Here is a 22,687-nt window from a genome sequence, read left to right on the forward strand (position 1 = left end):
CAATGTTGTTAAGTCAACGGATAAGAAATCTCTATTATAAAACTTTGGGGGCTAGTGTATTAAACAGCAAAATGTCCTTTTCCTCCCTAGCTATTTTCTTGCAAAAATAATGTGCTGTAATGTGTGGATGTAATGTTTGAAGGATGTAATATCATAATTCATCACTGGAAAGTTGCACATTTTATTTCAACATTATATAAAAAGTTGGAGCTTAACACTTTTTAGGTGTGCAATCACATAAGTCGTTAAGATACTCTCAGGATTATTTTTTCAATTTTAAAATCTTTTTTACTTTTAGTCAACTAACCACCCCCCCCCAAAAAAAAAAAAACCTCCCCGAATTAAAAAAAAAATCTAAAATACAAAAATAAATGGGTGGTCAAAATCAACCTCCCCTCCCTTCCAGTGCCCATAGATGCCTCTAGGGGTGTGGCAGCTAGTTATTAATACAGCAACAAGAATTATTTTGGTTTCTTTAATATTAAAAATTTTGTATCCCATAAGTGTAGGAATGCTACATTAACCCTATCCCTATTTTGTCATTTTAAGTCAAATTTTCCTCTTACGTAAACTGCTTAAACTCTCACCATTAACATAAACACCCATTTAAATCTTAAAGCAGAAATGATCGCACACCAATATTTGATAGGTTTCTACTACATGAGAAAGGATGAATATATAACCTAGAACTTTAAGTAATGACCTACAAACTCTTTGTGTTGTATATACTCTATGAAAAAATTCCATATAAAATAATTTCATTTATAACCGTGTAGTTGAACGCCAGAAAGTTAAAATCCAGTAGGTACTTACTGAAACTATGAAAATAAGCTAAAAGTCTAAAACTTGATAAAAAAAATATTCATTTTGTGCATACCAACAACAAAGAAATACTGGAAATTCTAAGATTTCGTCTTAGTTTTAAATATCGATGAAAAACGACAAAGAAAAGCAAACAAACTAATTAGATTCTACTGTTCAGTAGGTATATATAAGTTGGAAGGAATTTTAATGTTAGAGGGAGATTTAAAATCTGCATCAAATTTTAAGGATTTTTAATTAAATCCGTTTTTTGTATAATTTTTTATCTAAAAGCGGAAATACAATTTAAGTTCATAAATTTTGACCAATAGGATAGGTGGATTGGAAACTACCTGCGCTCTAATTGGTTGAATGATGTGCGACACTTAAGCTTCTCCAATCAGAGTGCAGATAATTTTCAATCCACCAATCACAGATGTCAAAATTAATTAACTTAAATTGTATTTCCTCTTTTAGATGAAGAATTATACAAAAAACGAATTTTATAAAAAAAATCCTTAAAATTTGATTCAGATTTCAAATCTCCCTCTAACATTAAAATTCTTTCCAACTTGGGTATATATCTTACTGTTTATTGTTATTAAAAATCTATATATTGCTAAAAAAAGGTCTTAATTATATTACTATCTGATCTATATTTACTAAATGAAAATAGAGACAATACTAGAGATAAAATAACAGAGATTGTCTGAAGCTTTAGATCTCAATAACTACTGAACCGATAAAGTTCTCGTTTTGAATGGAGCTTTAAATAGGTCCTGTGATATGTTACATGTCATTATTCTATTTTTAGCTTCAAGTCTTGGGATGGTTTTAAGCTATTTTTCTAATTCCTCTTTGCCTCTCGGAATAAAGAGAATAGGGACGTAGTAGCTAGTTTAATATAAAAATTATACTTACTTAAAGATAATAGAGATAATAGTAGAGATAGAATACTTACTTAGTGATAATAGAGATAATAGCAGAGTTAGAATACTTACTTAAAGATAATAGAGATAATAGTAAAGATAGAATACTTACTTAAAGATAATAGAGATAATAGTAGAGATAGAATACTTACTTAATGATAATAGAGATAATAGTAGAGATAGAATACTTACTTAGTGATAATAGAGATAATAGTAGAGATAGAATACTTACTTAGTGATAATAGAGATAATAGTAGAGATAGAATACTTACTTAGTGATAATAGAGATAATAGTAGAGATAGAATACTTACTTAGTGATAATAGAGATAATAGTAGAAATAGAATACTTACTTAAAGATAATAGAGATAATAGTAGAGATAGAATACTTACTTAGTGATAATAGAGATAATAGTAGAGATAGAATACTTACTTAATGATAATAGAGATAATAGTAGAGATAGAATACTTACTTAATGATAATAGAGATAATAGTAGAGATAGAATGGCAAGTAGGGCCAAAGATTGTAACGTCTCCTTTGTGCCTCTATCAGCTGACATCAAGACGACATTTGACAAGTTTCCTTTCCGCAACCTATAACAAGAAAAATCAATAATAAATTCAAAATAACGTACCTAATAAAAATGAAAAACCGATTAAAGATTTAGGTTAGCAAGGGTTTTAGTTGATTAGTAGCACTGTCTTTGTCTGAATTATTATGAACTAACAAGCAATTTGAATTTTTTTATCTGCAAAAACTTCGTTCTAAGTTGGACTTGTGTCTGATTGATCATCTAAGGGTAATAAATGTGTTAAACTAAACAACAATGGGGTTAATTTTTTCCCGTATTTTCCGTAACGTTGTGTGTTATCGTTTAGTCAAATGAGCTTATTTAGTCAAAACTCTTTATGGACCATTTCATATATATAAATTTGGTCAAAATTAACAGCTTGACTTAATAAGCGCATTAGACTACAACCAAATTACGCGAAAAAATGAACCCCTTTTGTATATTTACCTATCTAATCTGGTTGCTGTTGGAATGGTTCCATTGAGTTGACTTGTTGCGCTACTATTCAGCCTTTCCACACGTTCTCTGAAAATAAAATTAAAAGTTGATAAATTTCATATAAATTATATCTATTTTCAGGGATCTTAAGGGATAAGATAATGACCGTTAAATTGATGTACATCCCCAATTATAATACACAAAATAACCCCTTCTTTACATTAAAATTAAACCAATCATAATTCCATAAAAGTCCCAAAGTTGTTAAGCCAACGAATAACTAAACGTTATCTTAAAACTTTGCGGACTAGTTTAATAAACAGTTAAAAGTTCCCGTCCCTCCCTGTTTTATTTTAATAGATTTTTAATTAGATTATTGACCATTAACAAAATAAATATTAGTTTGACCACCTGGATAACATCTGAAGGACAGTTATTAGGGTTTATCAAAACATTTTATTAGTAGCGAAGCTACTCTATAATTCACTTTGTCCGTCCGTCAGTCAGTCAGTCCGTCAGTCCGTAACGCTATGGGGGAAATGGGATTTACTCAGCTCCTATAAAAGATAGAATGCTGAAATTTTTTGACAACATTCCCATCATTAAGGAGCACAATTGACTAAAAAACATCATTGGCGTTCGGACCGATTTTTAGCAGGTTTTAGGCTATTTTTATATTTTTCACATTTTTCTCCATATCTTCAGTGTTTATGGTCCGATTTTCAAATTTTTTTCAGTTATAGATATCAAAATTAAATTTTCCGTCTTTTAAAGAAAACAACCATGGCGGCCAGACTGCCTTTTTAGCAGGTTTTAGGCTGTTTTTTATATATTCAACATTTTTCTCCATGTCTTCAGTGTTTATAGTCCGATTTTCAAAATTTTTCAGTTATAGATATCAAAATTAAATTTCCCGTCTTTTAAACAAAATAACCATGACGGCTAGACTGCCTTTTTAGCAGGTTTTAGGCTATTTTTATATATTTAACACTTTTTTCCATATCTTCAGTGTATATGGTCCAATTTTCCAAATTTTTAAAGTTAAGGATTTAAAAATTAAATTTTTTGTCGTTTTAATAAAACAACCATGACGGCCAGACTGCCTTTTATCAGGTTTTTGGCTATTTTTATATGTTTTACATATTTCCCCATATCTTTGTATATTTTGATGCAATTTTTAAACTTTTATGGGATATCTGTATCAAAATAATTTTTCCCATTGTTATGAGCATCTTTAATATAATTTACTTTGACCATCGTCATCATGCAAAATAAAACAAGGTTTCATGTTTATTTTATCCAATAAATCTATTCTTGATTTTAGTAAAAACCTTTTAAATCTACGTATTCCAATCGACGATTGTTTGTGCTTCGCTACTTATGGATGTTGTCATCCTTGTTTGTATTCAATATTAAAATTTCTTCTCATCCAATGCTAAAGGGTGTGCAAAAAATAATTCGGACATTTTCAAAATTGAAATTGCGCGGCGTGTGTTAATAGTAGAAAATTCTTATGCATATCGTTAGAACCGTTATGAACTCTAGTTTTTGGAAATATAAGAACGGATCCTGTGCTACGTATAGTTAGGGAGCTACGTGGTGAAATGTTCCTATTGCCTTAAAACTTGAATTGCGAGTAAACCAGAAAATTAAAGCTTTTTAAATATTTGTATTTATTTGTCATACAAATCTTCTAATTGAGTATGAAAAAATCTACGAATATTTGTACTGAAATCATTCTTTACAATGGATCCTTCAACAAGGTATCAAATAAAAGTTGAGATTGAAACTTTTATGAATAAGTACCCTGGAGCAAGCATAAGAGAGGTTAGACAATTTTTGAAAAGTGGATCTGCATTCCAGGTATGGAATAATCTTACAAGACAAACAAGATCTTCATTTCTGGTGAGAAATTACACTAAATGCCAAGAAACAGGTTCGTTGTTAAAGCATAGAGGATTTAATGGGCGGAAGAAAACACCAGAGAGTGTACAGAAAAGAATGAAAAAAATGTTATTGAATAAAAAAACACCTGGATTAAGAAAAGTTGCTGCCACTACAGGTGTTTGTGTTTCTACTGCTAGGAATATTCTAAAATCATCAAAGGCTAAACCGTACCACAAATATATAACACAAAAAATAAATGATGCCTAAAAAGAACAGAGGGTTAAGTTTTCTAAATATTTACTTCAACGTTTTGGTTCTTGTCCCAGAATTGGAGGGAGGTGGCACCGCTTAATCTACACAAAGAATTCTAAAAATGATGTCATATGGTCTGAGAGTAGACATGCAGCTGGGGATCTGCTGACCTAGGTAGAAGAAAAGTTTTCACCTGGGGAAATGATCTGGGGAGGCCTAACCGCTAAGGTCTCATCCCTTCCGACAGCCCAATATTTGTGAGTGATCTTTTCAAGGATTATCAACCTCCATTACCAAAAGCAGTAAATGGTGTCATGAACGCAGACTTGGTTAAAAAGAAGGCCAAACCTGTCGTTAAAAAACTTTATCCAGATGGAGATGCCATCTGGCAAGACGATGGCGCTACAATACATCGAGGTAAAGTTGCATTGGATGCTGTAAAGTTTAGCTTCAAAACCAGGAACAATCCTGATATCCAAGCTCCAAAGATGGCAGATTTTTGGCCTATAGAAAATGTATGGGCCATTATTTAAGCTAGGATAGCATCTAAAAATACAAATACACTTAAGGATCTACAAAAGGAAATAATTTCCGCCTGGAAAAAGATTGATGCTGACAAAGATTTGTGCAAAAAGCTTATTCATTCTATACCAGCAAGAGCAAAGGCCATAATACAGAAAAAAGGAGATCAAATCTTTCAAAATGATTATTAGTTATTCATTACTTCTTTGTTTGTTGTTAATAAATTAGTTAATTTTATAATTTTTCTTGAATTCATTGTTTGAAAATAAAAAATAAACTTGTTTTGCAATTTTTTTATTCAATCTTTTTATACTTTGATATTTGATAATTTACTCGCACGTTAAGTTTTAAGGCAATAGGAACATTTCACCACGTAGCTCCCTAACTATACGTAGCACAGGATTCGTTCTTATATTTTCAAAAACTAGAGTTCATAACGGTTCTAACGATATGCATAAGATTTTCTACTATTAACACAAGCCGCGCAATTTCAATTTTAAAAATGTCCGCATTTTTTTTGCACACCCTTTAGGTTAAGGATGTACATCAGTTTATCTGCCATCGTCTTATCCCTAAGTAAAACTCCATGGTTGTGTCCCCACAATGTAAAGGCTCTGTATTCGATGAAGTATAAATATTTAAAAACCATTGCAAGACTAAAAAAGAATCTATACAAACTAAATTCAGCTTCCATAAAATGAAGAACTTAATCAGTACAGGAGAAACAAAACCCGTACTACTTCTGTTTTATATTGATACCAAATTATATAGGAATTGTGGTCAGCTAAATCTATGTTTTCGATTTTGTATATATCACCCTCATCCTATCTCAATATTTACTACTAGAAACTTGAAAAAAAATTTGAAAAACTTAAATTTTGAATGTATAATGTATAAAGTTATAGGAAATATCCTTTCCCTTTGACCGGAGTAGCTGAAAATAGCTTTAGCAATAGTTGGGTTATCAGTCGTACAACTTCGGAAATCAGGGAACAAATGGGTAATAAATTTTCGGTTGATCGGAATTGTTGTTTATATTTAAAAGGTTTGTAAACTAAACATACACTGATAATCCAGATATAATGTTTTATCATGGACAGGTACACGTTTAAAAAAAACAAGGATGACAACATCATAAAAGCGGAGCTCTGAAACAGTAGGACAAACGAACATTAACACTTTTAGAGAGTCAGAACTGAATAATTAGGGTATAAATGTATAAAAGTCTAAAAAAATGTAAAAGAAAATTTGTTGAAAAACTGCTTAAATACAGGATAATGTTTAAGGACAGACTTCGCTTATATAAGATTTACTTTGTTGTCCTAGAAATCAGTATTACAAAAATCATATCAATCAGATAATTAATCACATAAAAATTAGTTCTTAAAGATAATGTAATTCGGTAAAAAATTAACGTCTCTACTTATGACACGAGCTACGCCATTAACGACACGGGTTCTTATATTTAAGACAAAACAAATAATTTACATTGTGGTTATAAAACAATTTTCTAGTCTTACATAAAATAGAAAATAAAACTGTATAGTACTATTTTTTTATTTGTCTAATTTTACAATATGTTTTTGTTTTGGAGTTTCTGTATTTTTTTGTCTATTCCGTAACATAAATACGAATGGACATAGGAATTGCTATCTATAATACAAAGTAGAACGATGTCTGTCTGTTTGTTTGTCTGTGTGTTTGTCTGTTTGTAGCGAAGGATCTCGCTAACCGCTGAACCGATCGGGTTCTCCTTTACAGGGTAGCTTCTCATAGGTCCCGGGAAGGTTTATAACTATAACCCATCCCCCCCCCAAAAAAAAAATTAAAAATACTCCGCCCCCAAAAAAATTTTTTTCCTTTTAAAAACTAAAATTAAAATAGTGGGGTAATGTTCAGCATGTGGCACGTCAAAATTACAATGAAGTATTGCTTTCAAAATAGACAAAATAGGAAGGGTGAATGATTTTTTTTAAAGAGACGCGTAAATTTGGGCATGTTAGAACTGTCCTATAAATTTCAAACTTTGCACAGTGATTTCTATAGTTGTTAAGTAAGATTTAAGAAGCGTAGCAACTGTTTAATCGTTACCAAAATGTCCGTGCGTCAATTTTGAACATGTTGTTTATCAACTTTTTTAACAACAAATTTTAATGTGATACAATTATCCGATTGATCTGATTTTTGGAATACTGATTCCTAGGACAACAAAGTACTATGTTATAAGCAAAGCATCTGAAATTAAACATTATCCTGTTTTAAGCAGTTTTTTAACCAATTAAAATTTTGTTTCAACTTTTATACATTTGTGTATATTCTGATTATTCAGTTCTGACACTCTACACGTGTTCACGTGTTAATGTTCATTTTACTACAGTTTTAGAGCTTAGCTTTTGTGGATGTTGCCATCCTTGTTTAGTTGGTCTCTTGGTTGATACCTCTGGCTATCAAAAGCAGTGTGTGAGAAAGAGAAAAGCTTAAATAATTTTCTTCTCTTTAATCTTATCATGGAAGATTAGTTTAGAATCTAAAAGATGATGATATACAACTTTGAATTTTTAAAAGCGAAGCTTTTCTATATTTAGGGTCGGTCCGTCCGTCCGTCCGTACGTCCGTCCGTCCGAGATAGATAGCTTTCATTCGTTAATTTAGGCATGTTAGAATTGTCCTATCGGTTTCAAACTTTGCATGATGATTCCTGTAGTAGTTGGGTACGATTTAGAAACTCTATAATCATTACCAGAATGTCCGTACGTCCATTTTAAACATGTTGATTTTTCTACTTTTTTAACAACAAATTTTCAATTGTTTTAACTATCCGTTTGATCTGATTTTTGGTATATTGATTCCTGGGACAACAAAGAACAATATCATAAGCGAAGCAACTCTATAATCAAGGCAAAAAATGTAAGTATGTCCATAAACATTATCCTGTTTTTAAGCAGTTTTTCAACAAATATACCTACAATTTTGATTCGACATTTATAATTTATGTTCCGATTTTTCAGTTTAGATACTATACAAGTGTTAATGTCCGTTTGTCCTACCGTTTCAGTGCTTCGCTTTTATGGATGTTGTCATCCTTGTTAAATATATTATTACCAGCTGCTACGCCATTGGCATCAAGAGACTCTGTATTTAAATGAGCAGAAATTATCCAGATAAATAGCTTAAAACCATCCGATGATGTAAAACTAAAGTGACAACCATCACGGGACCTAATGTTTACCTAAAATAGGGAACTCATTGTGTTAAGTAGTTATTGAGATCTTAAGCTACAGACCAAAAAAAATTACTACTTAATATAATAGGATTGTTTTTTTATGTTCACAAAGTGAAAAAACTGTCTCTGTGAATATTGTTTGATGGAAGGAATAGACTATGACAATTAAATATTGAATTTTTATTGAAATAATTGTTCTATTTATCATTGTGTATAATGTCTAGAGTATAACAAAATATAAAATTCTATACCTGTCTGAAATCTAAAAATATTTTTTTTGAGAATATTTAAAGGTTAACCAAAAAAATTGAAAACTGTTATATTTCGATTTTCTATATGTTGTATCCATAAAAAAAACCTGCCTTACATTCTCAACAAATATTCTAAGATTTTTTCGAATTTTTTTGTCTAGAAGTATTAAACCACTTTTATGTTTAGTGTTTTATCTACTTTGAAAACTTTCTTGACTTTATTGTTCTGTGTATAGTGTCCAGATTATCCCAATACCAAAACTTGACTCTTAACTTTATTGTTCTGTGTATAGTGTCCAGATTATCCCAATACCAAAACTTGATTCTTGACTTTATTGTTCTGTGTATAGTGTCCAGATTATCCCAATACCAAAACTTGATTCTTGACTTTATTGTTCTGTGTATAGTTTCCAGATTATCCCAAAACCAAAACTTGACTCTTAACTTTATTGTTCTGTGTATAGTGTCCAGATTATCCCAATACCAAAACTTGACTTTTTGCTGTGTGGAAAAGTTGAGTGAAGGGCAAGCTTAAGAAAATGTTGTTAAAGTGTTAGTTTTAGTTTTGGAAGGGGATTGGTACCCGCAGTCACTTGGTGTTAGTTTTAGTTTTGGAAGGGGATTGGTACCCGCAGTCACTTGGTGTTAGTTTTAGTTTTGGAAGGGGATTGGTATCCGCAGTCGCTTGGTGTTAATTTTAGTTTTGGAAGGGGATTGATATCCGCAGTAGCTTGGTCTTAGTTTTAGTTTTGGAAGGGGATTAGTACCCGCAGTCACTTGGTGTTAGTTTTAGTTTTGGAAGGGGATTGATACCCGCAGTCGCTTGGTGTTAATTTTAGTTTTGGAAGGGGATTGATATCCGCAGTCGCTTGGTCTTAGTTTTAGTTTTGGAAGGGGATTAGTATCCGCAGTCGCTTGGTGTAAGTTTTAGTTTTGGAAGGGGATTAGTATCCGAAATCGCTTGGTGTTAAAGTGTTATTTTTTGGAAGGGGATTGATATCCGCAGTCGCTTGGTGTTAGTTTTAGTTTTGGAAGGGGATTATTATCCGCAGTCGCTTGGTGTTAGTTTTAGTTTTGGAAGGGGATTGCTATCCGCAGTAACTTGGTGTTAGTTTTAGTTTTGGAAGGGGATTATTATCTGCAGTCGCTTAGTGTTAATTTTAGTTTTGGAAGGGGATTGCTATCCGCAGTAGCATCCAGGCTAACCTAACCTAATCAACTTTTTTAAAAAGGAGTTAGAGGTATGTATCGTCTACGGCACTCTGGTTAATTTAAATTAACACAAAAAGTACAATATTTTGAAATTACCTGACTGAAAATTAAAATTCTTTCAAATATATGTCCTTTAAATGTAGTTTAAACTATTGAACAGAAAAAAATATGCACTTTGTGCAGCTACACCTTTAGTTTTTACTTTTTTAAAAATCGGCTGACGATCCTTGAGCTTAGTTTGCCCATCGACCAATGAAAGCAAGATTTTATTATTTACTCGTCCGAAAACAAATTATGTTTTGCTCCCAGACTTTTTGGGGATTTATCATTTTACAGAGATTATTTTTTTCAGGTAAATCGAAAATGAAATTTTACAAAGATGTTTAATAAATCTTTCTTCAGAAATGTATAAATACATTCTTATTATATTCCTATTAGCAATGTTTAATTTTGCTATTATGACAGGTTTTGAGGTTATGATTCACAAGGCGTTCATAATTAGGTAAATCTATTTTATAAGGCATACTAAATTTGGATCATGGAAACAAAACGAAGTAGCGGGTTTCGTCATATTTTCACATTAGCTTTTGATAGGTTATTTGAGGTTATGTCATGTAAATGTTAATGATTGCCCTACGGGGGTTAGAGCCCCACCGCAGGTGCAAGAAATAGGAAAAAAGCTACTGTGAAAATAAGACGAAACCCGCTACTTCGTTTTCTTTTCATGATCCCTAAATTGTAAAACTTACTTTCTGGCTGTTGATACTGGAGAAATTAAGGTACTGTTCATATTTTCACGAAAGCTCTTGGTCTGATTTAATCCAATTCCTATAAAAAAACATACATGTAATAACTCATTTATTAGTTTCCGACATTCTAATCTTTTATGAGGGTAGAATGTATTGCTTTATATTTATAGCTAATCTGAATACCGTTGTTTTTCGCCTTGGATGTGCTGAAAATGGATTGCCTATTTATTCAATAATTTCCAAATGTGTATTTTCAGCTACTCCGGTCAAATGGAAAAGCGATATAAGGTATAAACGATTTATACATACATTATACATTCAAAACTTTAATTTTTCAAATTTAATTTTTTTTGGGAAGTTTGAAGCTTTTTTAGCTAGTAGCAAATATTGAGATAGGACGCGGATGCTAAGTACACTTTCGGAAACTAAAATTCAGTACATCTCGCCTTGTTGATAATGATAACAGTGTGTACAAAACAAAAACAACAAATTAGAATGAAAAAAAATTATTGGCTTGATTTTTACGTTCTAGTTAGAAAATATGACAATTTGAATTAGCCTTCAAGAAAATTGTGGGTCAGCTTGTAATGCAACACAAAATGAGGGCTTCATACATAAACAAATTTCTTCTGTTTTTTGTTTTATTTTTACAGTACTTTTATTTCTAATGTTTATTTTAGTTTTGCACCAATGCAAATTAATATCCTTGTTGTAATCTTAACTAACTTAGCCTTCAAGATAAGAGAAGAAAAAATAAATGGTGTTTAGTCACAACAAATAACTTGTCAAAAGCAAACACATTTATCCTTTTGCCTCAAAGAGAGAGAGAGAGGGGACAGTGGGCTGTTTATTACACTAGTCCCCAATGTTTTACAATAACGTTTTCTTATTTGTTGGCTTAACAAATTTGGAGAATTTAGTTTATTTTGATTGGGTGATTAAATAAGTTGAGTGTTTAAACGTTGGAACCACTAATTTTAATGTAAAAAATGCGTAATTTTATGTACTATCATTAGGAATGTACATAAATTTATCGGCCATTGTCTTATCCCTATAGATCCCTGGTTAAACTTTTCTTATTTTGTGATATTTTTGGATTTTTTTAATGGCCGTATTAAAGTAACACCCCAAAAAAAGATGCCCCAATTTATCTTATCCTAAAATCCGAGTTTTTATTTTTAGTTTTCGCAAATTAGTACCCCCAACATCAAAGTGTATTAGGTTGCACTTTTTTACCTATTTTGTAAATTAAAGGGAAAAATGCTAGATAAACGTATCAGTACGTATCTACATTGCCTTCATTGACTTGACCGTCTGTCAGGTCCAAACCCTTTGCTAAATCAGAATTCATTCAGGATGTATCTAAAACGAAAGGTGTTACATCAAAGGAGTACATATTTCGGACCATGCAGAGAAAACGAAGTATAGGGTTTCGTCGTATTTTCCCAGTACCTTTTCTCCTATTTCTAGCCCCCGCGGGTGGCTCTAACCTTGCGGTGCCTATTTCTTAACTCTGCGGGGCAACAATTAACATTTACCTAACCTAATCTAAAATAACTTATCAAAAGCTTCTGTGAAAATACGACAAAACCCGCTACTTCATTTTACTTCGTTTCTATACCTGAATGTGTGGAAGATATTTTTGAACTGTTATGTGAACTTGTGTTTAGTATTCCTGGACCTGGCTGCTGCGGCACCTGCAAATATTATAAAAAGATTAGTTTTGAACAAAATTTAGGGGGTCTTTATGATTACTTTATTATGAAATTAGTGGAAAAGGTAAAAATGATATGCCTTTTTGCGAATGTTTTTTATTTTGCCTATAAAAAATTACGTCATACAATACAAATTACCATTGACAGGCCAGTATACATTTTTATTTGGCCAACAAAAGCCTAGTATTACATCATTTTTCATAGGCACTATAAAAAGCTTTAATTTTTTAATAAAAAAATCTGCATTTGTTTAAGGAAGAACAGATACCTTTTTAACAGTGAAGAGTTGCAGTTTTTTTTAAAAGTAAAATAATAGGTACTGCGATTAACTTTCTCTAGTCATTTTATGTCTGTTTGATTCTAATATGCTTTGTCCATTAAGCTATTAAGAAACTTAAAAGGGATTAGATTCTTTTGATAAAACCCAGAGACCTTAAATAGCCTTTTAATGAGGCTTTAAAAGATAACGGACATAAAATGCAAAGATCATGAAAAATATCCGGGTATAGTCCCTTTTCAGGGGCGTTTTGTCAAATTTTCACTAAAGCTTTTAATTAATTATTTCATGTTAGGTTAGTTTATGTTACTTTGGGTGAATCCCCGCAGGGTTGGAGCCCCCCCTTATGGACTAGAAATAGGAGAAAATTTACTGTGAAAATACGACGAACGACCGTTAAGAGGAGTTGTCACAAAAGGGACTATACAAATTGTTATAATGTGGTAATTTTACCTCTTCCTACCCTGTAGTAGAGCCCCCGAAGCAAGTAAGTGGTGTAGCAAATAGTTTTACTATAAAACGTTTTTGGAGTTGTGACAATCATAAGCAAATGATAAAAAATGACATTTGAAAAAATGTTGAATATTTGCATTTACATAAAAAAGTTCAGGTGAACAAAAAGAAAGTTTTTTTTGCAACTTCAAATAAAGATTATGCATTAAGAACACACGCTGCTCTTCAACTTAATCAAGACATTTATCACAATTTCCTAGTATATAAAGTAGCTTAAGTTTTTGATAACTACTGTACTGATTGAGATATCCATATAAGGGAAGCTTTACATAAGTCCCGAGATAGTTTTAGGCTATTATATTTCCAAATTTAAATCTTGAGATGGTTTTACGCTATGTTTGCCCTTTCCTTCAAATACAGAGCCCAATACAGTGCTAGGGGCACATCCACTGGAATAGTAAAAAAATTAACTAAAATTATTTAAAGGGAAACTTAAAGTATATTCAAATTTAAAAATTCAAATATTAACCCATTAGAAATTTCCTAATCAACAATTTCTTTTTAATGCGAAATTATTTTTATGAAAACTCTTAATATGTTCGTTTTAAAGCATACAAAGAAGCAATGTTTTTTTTTTTTTGAAGGTTATTTTAAGAATTTCATAAATATGGATTAGTAGGTATTTTTTCTTTAAAATAGACTACTCTAAAATAAGTATACCCTATACTTAATATAATTTCTTGAAAGGTAGGACAAAATGTCTTGAATGCACATAGAGAGGGTGTGCTACAGGAAGGGGAGGTGGGTGTCTTTTATTGGACTTTCTCCACCTTATAAAGGTTGTAAATTCTAATAAAACTTGTTCACTCTTCTTTTAAATTAACTTTCGATTTATTTGTTTTACAAACAAGAACAGTTGAGTCCATAATGATGAAACAAAAAGCTTTTCTAATGCAAAATAGTAAAATTTAATAGTATTATATAAGGCAAAAGACAGTGTGCGTACATCCCCAATAATGATACACAAAATTACCCTTCTGTATATTAACATTACTTGTTGAAAAGTTTGAACCAACCAATTGAGAGTCAATAAAAAAAGTCCCAAGTTTTTAAGAAAAATGAGAAGAAGATCTTTGGGTACCAGTATAATTAGTGTCCAGTGTTCTAATGTTGTTTTAATATGTTATGTGGTCTATTTAAATAGTATGCGACACGACTGTAGCTACATTTTATAAATGCACGTACAGATATAACCTCATAAAGTGGAGCTTCGCTACTGAAAAAAGAATATTCTTCTTCAGAGAGAGAATATATGCACTGCATAAATAAGTTTTATTTCATGTTTTTCTTTAATTTAAAAATAAAAAGTAGAGTTTTCCTTTCAGATTAAAAGAAAACACTTTTTTCAAAGTGAAAAATATTTTAAATAAGATTAGATTTAAAAGCGAATTTCAAATATTTAAAAAAAATTATTTAAGTATTTTCTTAGGAAGTCTTTTTAAACCTGATTAACAAAATGTTCCAGTCGTTTACGAGATCTTACAAGATACATGTTACCTCATCGATTACCTCATACGGGCGGGGATGCTGATCATGACACTCAAACGCCATGGTCCAACAACCCAGGATAGCTGTGGGGAGCCAAATGTCTCCTTTTCTATCTAAACACCCGGGGTATTAGGTTAAAGAACACACATAGACAACCAACTCTTTGATTTCACGACCTTTTTCTGAGAAGTCCTAACTGTTATGGTAATGAGTTGCGCCTGTTTGGGGCCGATGCATTCACCCTACTAATATTGCGCACCTGACATAGTAAGAACCATTTTAACGCCTTTAGTTATGATGCGGTGTTAAGCCAAGATTCGAAACCTATCACCTCTCCAACGACGAGCGGATGCGCTACGTGTTGAGCCACGGTCGCGGATACATGTTTGTGGAAACACTTGTATTCAGATGACCCAAATGTTAAATTTTATCTGATTGTGAATGACATTACTGCCCGCATCAAAACACACATATTACACACCCGGGATCTAATGGGATAAGACAATGGCTGATAAATAGATGTACATCCCAAATGATGATGCACAAATTACCACTTCTGTAGATTTCTATTAGTGGTTGAAACGTTTGGAAACTACACTTAATGAACCAACTATTTAAAATTCATTAAAGCCCCCAAAGTTGTTGGGACATCAAATAAGAAAACATTATTTTTAAACTTTGGGGACTATTGTAATAAACAGCCCATTGTCCCCTCCCTCTCTGCATAGTGCACAAATTCACTCAAAGATGCTAAATACATACACACATACACACACACACACATGCTAAATATAAACCAAGTGTTGCTACAATGTGAAACTGTTAGATTTGCAACTAGCGGCTACGCCCCTAGAGACCTATTGAGGCACATTCTATATAATCACTGCACTACTGGGAAGAAAATTATAGGGACAGTGAAAAGTGTGTCACTTCTCCTCTCTTCCTTTTTTCAAGGCGTATTTTTATGACGTCACACATAAAACTTTCCGCTTTACCAAAACCATAGATACCTGAAATTATATCTATTTAAATAATATTTACCTGCATTCTTGGACCTTTGAGGTCAAGGGGACTAAGCCTGCCTCCATTGAGGCTGGCATAACCGGTTCTTGCCTTGTCCAACTGATCCTGGAGGGTAAGGTTGTTGTGTAGCCTGGTGGCAGTTATGTCCAGGGAATCATGCAACAGGCTAGGTCTGCACCCAGATATAATACATATTAAAATTATAAAACATTAAATACGTTAAAACAGTACCCAGTAGCCCTTTATCGGACGCGTGACAGTTATGGCATAAGAATAGTTACTCAAGAAACATATTGTCTGAATGAGCCAATAGAAGAATACTGAAACATTGGTTTGAAACATTTTACAGATCTTGGTATGTAAGGGCATATTTTTTTCAATTCGTTTGCATTATGAGTAAGCGATAAATTGTCGCATATCTTAGGATTAAGTTTTTCCTGGGTAAATTAATTTGTGTAAAAATTTCACAAATTGTGTAACAAAAAACAAATTTCTTTAGAGTTTATTTTAATCTCTAATGTTTGTAGATCTTATTTTAATTTAATCTGAAGGAATAGGACAATGGCCGATAAATGTTTGTACATCCCCATTGATGCTACACAAAATTACCACTTCTGCAGATTAAAATTAATGGTTGAAACGTTGAACACTTACCTTAATGAATCAACCAATAAAAATTCACTTAAGTCTCCAAAGTTGTCATGCATACGAATAAGAAATCTTTTTTCATAAAACTTTGGGAACTAATGTAATAAAGATCCCATTGTCCCCTCTCTCTGGATTAAATATTTAACTTGGAATGGTTTGTTTTCGTGATATTCAGTGATTAGTTAATGATATAACAAGGCCAAAACTTAAAATTCATCATTACAAAACTTTTTTTTTTAAAAGTATAACAAGCTATTTTCTTAGTCTTAATTACAGTGTAGCTTATGAAACTTATTCTATATTTGCAGGGATGCAGAAGGCTAGTCCCCAAAGTTTTATAAAAACATTTTATTATTCGTTGGCTTAAAAACTTTAGGGACTTCAGTGACTTTTGATTGGTTGTTTCATTTAGTTCATTGTTCAAACGTTTTAACCATTAATTTTAATCTACAGAAGTGGTAATTTTGTGTATTATTTTTGGGGATGTAAATCATTTGACCGGCCCTTTAAATCCCTGGCAGGGGGATTGTAATATTTTAATTTTAGATATAATATTTACATGCAAAACTTTCAGTAAAAATGCATCTTCTCTGTCAAATATCTTAGTTAATTTGTAAGATTATTCCAGATATATATTATTATTAGAGGTATAAAAAGAATATTACATTCCGTTCACCCCCCCCCCCCCCTACCATTTTATCAAAAATTACCAAATATTTTCTATGGCCCTTCCTATTTTTTAAAGGGAATAGTAGGTATCCTTTTTCCAATTTTGAGTTTCATATTCTGATTTAGATAAAGGCATTCATAATTAAATTTAAGTAGGTAGTGCCATGACTTCCGTAATGTGTTTAATATCCACAAAAAAACGATGTTAAACAGCGAAAAGGCTTTCTAGAATAGCAGTATTTAATTTTTATCTGATATAAATCAAATACCCGTCAGAGCAATAACAACAGACGGACTAAGTGAGATATAGAGTAGATGCTCATTGCTCATTGATCAGGAAAATTTTTACCCCCCCCCCCAACAAAAAAAAACAGCTCTATTTAAAATAGCAGCCGAGATAGATAAAATGGTCGTCAGAGCATTCACTTATTCATCAGCCGTCTTTTAGAATAGAAGCCGAGAAATACACGGTTGTGTGCTAGACTGAGTTTGAGGGAAACCGTTTTGATACTTTTTTTGCGGGATGTTATAGCACATAAATGAAGATACTTCTCTCTCTGTAATATGATAAACAGAGGATTAGGAAATTAAATATCCAAATATTTAAATGCATAAAAAGTAATTAAAAAGAAACTCTTTCATTTTAAACAGAAAATTATTTCCATTTGCAGCGCAGCAAAAACAGACGGGAAAAAATCAATTCTTCGCCAGACAATAATAATGAAAAAATGAATTTCATTACATGGCCCATTTATGCGAATTTCTATATTATTGTAAGGTTTATAAAGTTCACACTTTGACAATCGCTAATGAAAAGAAAAAATCTTATTAATAGAGTAGCGATACAATAAAAAAAAACTAGGCCGATGACATCTATATGAAGCGAAGCACAAAAAGAATGGATTGACAATCGGAAAAAGTGAACAACGCAAATGTTCAGTTGTCAAAAAAGAAAGAAAACAAGGTCTATATTAGGAATGTTAAAAATCACGAAATCTGCATAGCAAATATTTATGCTAAGCAGTCGGATTGTCAAGGATCTTATATACTATAATATGCCTATAATGATAGAAATGTTGATAGAAAAAATCAGAGGACTAGCTTTAATAGCAGCTGAGTAAGTCTCATATCCCTCATAGGTTTACACACGGACTGACTGACGTACATAAAAGAGTAGCGACGCAATAAGAAAACAAATACATGAAATGTAAATTGATCAAACTTAAGTTAAAAATTTAACCATAGCGTGACTTATAATTGTGATGCACAACATAAGAATCTATAGAGCAGTAAGGCAAATGAAATATTTATGTTTTATTAAGAAGCTTATAATAAAGTAACATTATGTTCGTTTGTCTGTCTGTCTCTACCGAATGATCTCTACTAAAACAATATGGTTCTTCTTTACAGCGATGCTTCTCTGTGAAGGTTTATAACTATTTTTGGGGATGGTATCTTCAACCTCCCAATCAAAACCCATGAAAAATACTTCCCCCACCCCACAAAAAAACAAAACATTTTCTTTCCTTTTCTTTAAAAAAAAAAAAAATTGATAGAGAATGGTCAACTTCCTACACTCCCTGGTCCCTCAAGTGTCCCTAGAGGCCTCTAGGAGTAAACTGCTAGTATTCTTTCTTATACTATAAGAAGTAGGAAGTCTATGTGTGAGTGTGTTTGTTTATATAAAAATGTCTATTATTAATGAACTTATTTTTGAAGTTTCAGGGGAGGGAAGGTAACCCCCTACAATTACTTCCCTTTATTTTTAAAAATGTTGGCTTTGATTGAGGCATAGTTCTATGACAAATGTGAGGTTTTGAATAAATATACATACTGGAAACTATAAAAGGTTAAAAATAAAAATATAATAATTCATATTTTATAAAGTAATTAGCATTTCTGTCTGTAGTGAAGGATCTTGCAAACGGCTAAACCGATATGTTTTTCTTATACATTAAAGCTTCTGGAAAGTCTTGAGATGGATTTAGGCTATTTTATTTTCTATAAATAGATTCCCTAGATGCTAGGGGCGCAGTTGGTAGTTTGAAATAGACAGCAACAAAATAAGACTTAAATTGATTATATTGCTAGATGTGTGTTTTTGACCATTTTTAGAAATATGTAATTTTTTTATGGATTGAAATATACAATTTAAATCAAATCTGTCTAAAATGTAGCCCTTTAAAAAAAATTATAGATTGTTTTAAACCTATTTTTTTTTATTTGGAATTTATATGTATATTTAAAAGTCCAAATTTACAATCGAAAAGTTTTGGAACGATAATTTAAGTTCTTTATAAAATAAAATTTAATTTATTAGGTATATTTTTATTTTTTAAAGCATAAATATATGGCTTAATAAATGATTTGATCCTTACCAGCAAAAAAGATGTTTTACTCAAAGAGTCTAGACAAGAACAGTCTCCCTATTTAGTTAAAAAATTTGAAAATAATGGTAGGGGATGGGGGTTAGTGTTTTGTTTGTTTGTTTACTACTTTAGGTTAGGTTATATTGGGTAATGGGTGGTCCTGCAGGGTAAAGGCACCAGAGTATAGGACCTGCAATTTATTTCAAATATAAGGATTAGAGAAGTGGTTCTTAAAGCTCGTTAGGAACTTCGGGAGGAATCACTTGCAAAGCTCAAAATTGATCAATACTTTTTATTAAGTTACTCTTATAAAACTACATACCAAAACCTTACCCCTAGTTTTGCATACTTGGGAAAAAATGTGTCAAATGTTATGCGTAAAAATTACCCTAACTAATAAGAAGCTTCCTTTCTAGAAAAATGTTCAGAGTATGTACACTGAACATGAACATGTGTGTAAGTAAAAGAATTCATATGTTTTTATCTATTATAATAATTTCACCAACATTTTACTATATCATGCAATAGAGATTAGTCACCGGTTTAAGCAAGGATGACTTTTTTCATAGATTTACACAAATTTCAAATAAAAATTTAGAAAATTCCATTCAAAACCAAAACAAATCATTACAATGTCAGAAGGGGGGTTAATAATCCCCTCTTTTTGTTTGCTCCCTACCCCCCTGCTCCAAAGCTTACACCCCCTCAACTCCCCAATTTTTTTTATAAAGGGGATGTCAAAATATTCTCTATTTGCTTACAAATATACCAATTTACAAAACAAGTATATTACAAGTAGTGGTCGAAACGTTTGATCACTCAATTTAATAGGCTAGCCAATCAAAATTCAATAAAAGTCCACTCCCCAAAGTTGTTGAGCCAATGAATAAGAAAATGTTGTTATAAAACTTTAAGAACCAGGGTAATAAACAAACCCAATGTTCCCTCCCTCCCTGATGGGTGTCGCACTTATTTTCACAAATTAGATTCAGAAAAACTTCAACTTATAGAGAAGTTACTATACTAAAAATGTTGTACATGAAATCATTTCTATTTGAAGAATATTAAATTGTTGGATGTTTATAGAAAATTTTGTAATTGACATTTGGTTTAGTGATTGTTTTTCAATTCTAAATCAAAACAATTTCAATTTATTAGAATTGAAAAATGAAATTCTTTTTTTTATATAGGTATTATGTTTAACACTCTCAGTAATGTAATTTATTTCAGACAATAGCCGATTAGTGTACATTCCTAATGATATTACACTAAATGATCCCTTCTGTATATCAAAATTAGTAGTTGAAGCGTTTGAACGTTTTACTTAATGAAGTAACCAATCAAAATGTCGAATAAGAAAACGTTATCATAAAACTTTGGGGACTATTGTACAAAACAGCCCATTGTCCCCTCTCTCTGAATTTATTTAGTATGTATTTCTATCTATTTGAGAAATTTATATTTAGTCAGTTTGAAACATAAGCAGAATCACACAGATGAAGGTAGGTATGCCTCTCTGTTCAACTGCTTTGATAGATTTAATTTTGTGGTAAATAGGAATACTTACACATTTGTCTACACAGCTTATATCTGAATTTAAATTTTTATTATTTGAAGTGATTTTAAAGGATCAGACAAATGACAAGAAACAAAATTACCCCTATTGTAGATTAATTTTTTGAGGAAAAGTTTGGCCACCGCTAGTTTGAACCTGCCAATCAAGAGTAACATTATTTTTTTAAGCCAACGTATGAGAGAACATAGTTGTAAAACTTGCATACCAACTAGCAGAATAAGAGTCTGAATTTGAAAATTGATAGTTTTTCAAAAGTATGTTTTACAATATGTATTTTCCCTGTTAATACTGGTATCCCCACCATTGCCAACTGGAGATCCCAACCGTTCGCCAGAAACGCCACGCGTATTGCGGTCAGCCAACCCTAACCCGACTCCACCAGCCGCTTGTTGTGGCACTGCGCCGGTTGTCGGCGACAGCCGTCCTCTATTAATCGGAGGAGGTGCGGATGGAGAGACGGGACGGCTGGAGTTTTGTCTGGCGTGAATAACGGGTCTGGGAGATGCAGTTATACCGGCGGCGGCGGTTGGAAGGTGTCTGTTGGTGCGATCACTTGGAGTTACTCGACCATAGTTGGTGTGTTGGAATTTTGGCTCCTACAGAATTTTTTACCATAAAATTATTACTTATTTTATGCAGCTTTTTATTTTAATATCTTTTAGCTCAATTAAAAATGATTCTCATCCATTTTGAAAACGTACCAAAAGTACGCACGGACAAAGTGAGTTATAAATTAGTTTATCATTGATCAGGATTTTTAAAATAAGAAATTTTATTCATAATGAGTCTTTAATGTTGCTATTGAACGGACACACATTCTACCCTATAAAGTAGTTTCGCTACTAAAAACAAACAAGATAAAGTAATAATGTTTATAATTTCCTGAGGCGGTACTGGGTTTCCAAAAAGTTCATCCATTTTTACTAAAATTTTATTTTCATTTCAATCACTTATGATTATCACAATGTAGATATTTCTTGGTAACTATATTTTATTTTTCGTTGTAGATTCACTTTCTATTTATATAAACTCCTTTTTAAGTGTTTTCACAATTTTTGAATTATATTAAATCACTTGCTTATTTAACGTGTAACTATATACTAATTTTAAGTTTGAATTCTAATCAGATAGCTTGTAAGTTTGATGTCTACTAGTCTAGTCTACCTGCCACGCTAGGCTAGAATGACCGCTTTATCAGTAGCTAGCTAGCCTGATTATATCAAGATAATCCATTAGAGACACCGCACATTGACTCACCCTAATAACAAGAAAGGGTATATAAAAGAGGCGGGGCTAATTCTTCTTTTTGGTTCAATTACACAGTATTTATTAACTATTTATTACTAGCGTAATTTACTTCGTGGAATTCTTAATTTCATTTTTTAAATTTGATATCTGAAAATAGAAATATGTTTTTTTGTTATTCAATTATTTTTAGTAATATAGCTACTTCATAATTAGATTGTACACTTTATTCAATTCTGTTTGTAAACCCCGAACAAACATATTATGCAAATCTGAATTTTCAAAATAGCAGCCTTATCATTAATTTAGGATGATTTAAAATAAATAT

General features: G+C 31.8%; 1 protein-coding gene across 1 annotated transcript in view; it reads right to left on the reverse strand.

Moving 5' to 3' along the window:
* Window positions 1-22,032, reverse strand: part of LOC145312401 (uncharacterized) — a 46,224-nt gene extending 24,192 nt beyond the window's left edge. The window contains exons 1-7 of the mRNA XM_080151638.1: window positions 22,009-22,032; window positions 21,394-21,710; window positions 15,871-16,024; window positions 12,458-12,533; window positions 10,837-10,915; window positions 2,750-2,827; window positions 2,203-2,324 (exon numbers count right to left, since the gene is read on the reverse strand). Of these exons, the coding sequence (XP_080007764.1) occupies window positions 2,203-2,324; window positions 2,750-2,827; window positions 10,837-10,915; window positions 12,458-12,533; window positions 15,871-16,024; window positions 21,394-21,710; window positions 22,009-22,032 (850 nt within the window). The remainder of the gene's footprint in view (window positions 1-2,202; window positions 2,325-2,749; window positions 2,828-10,836; window positions 10,916-12,457; window positions 12,534-15,870; window positions 16,025-21,393; window positions 21,711-22,008) is intronic.
* Window positions 22,033-22,687: the final 655 nt, after the last annotated feature.

The sequence above is a fragment of the Acartia tonsa genome, chromosome 2 (genome assembly GCF_053477335.1).
Source record: "Acartia tonsa isolate MP-2025a chromosome 2, ASM5347733v1, whole genome shotgun sequence".
NCBI classification, from domain to species: domain Eukaryota; kingdom Metazoa; phylum Arthropoda; class Copepoda; order Calanoida; family Acartiidae; genus Acartia; species Acartia tonsa.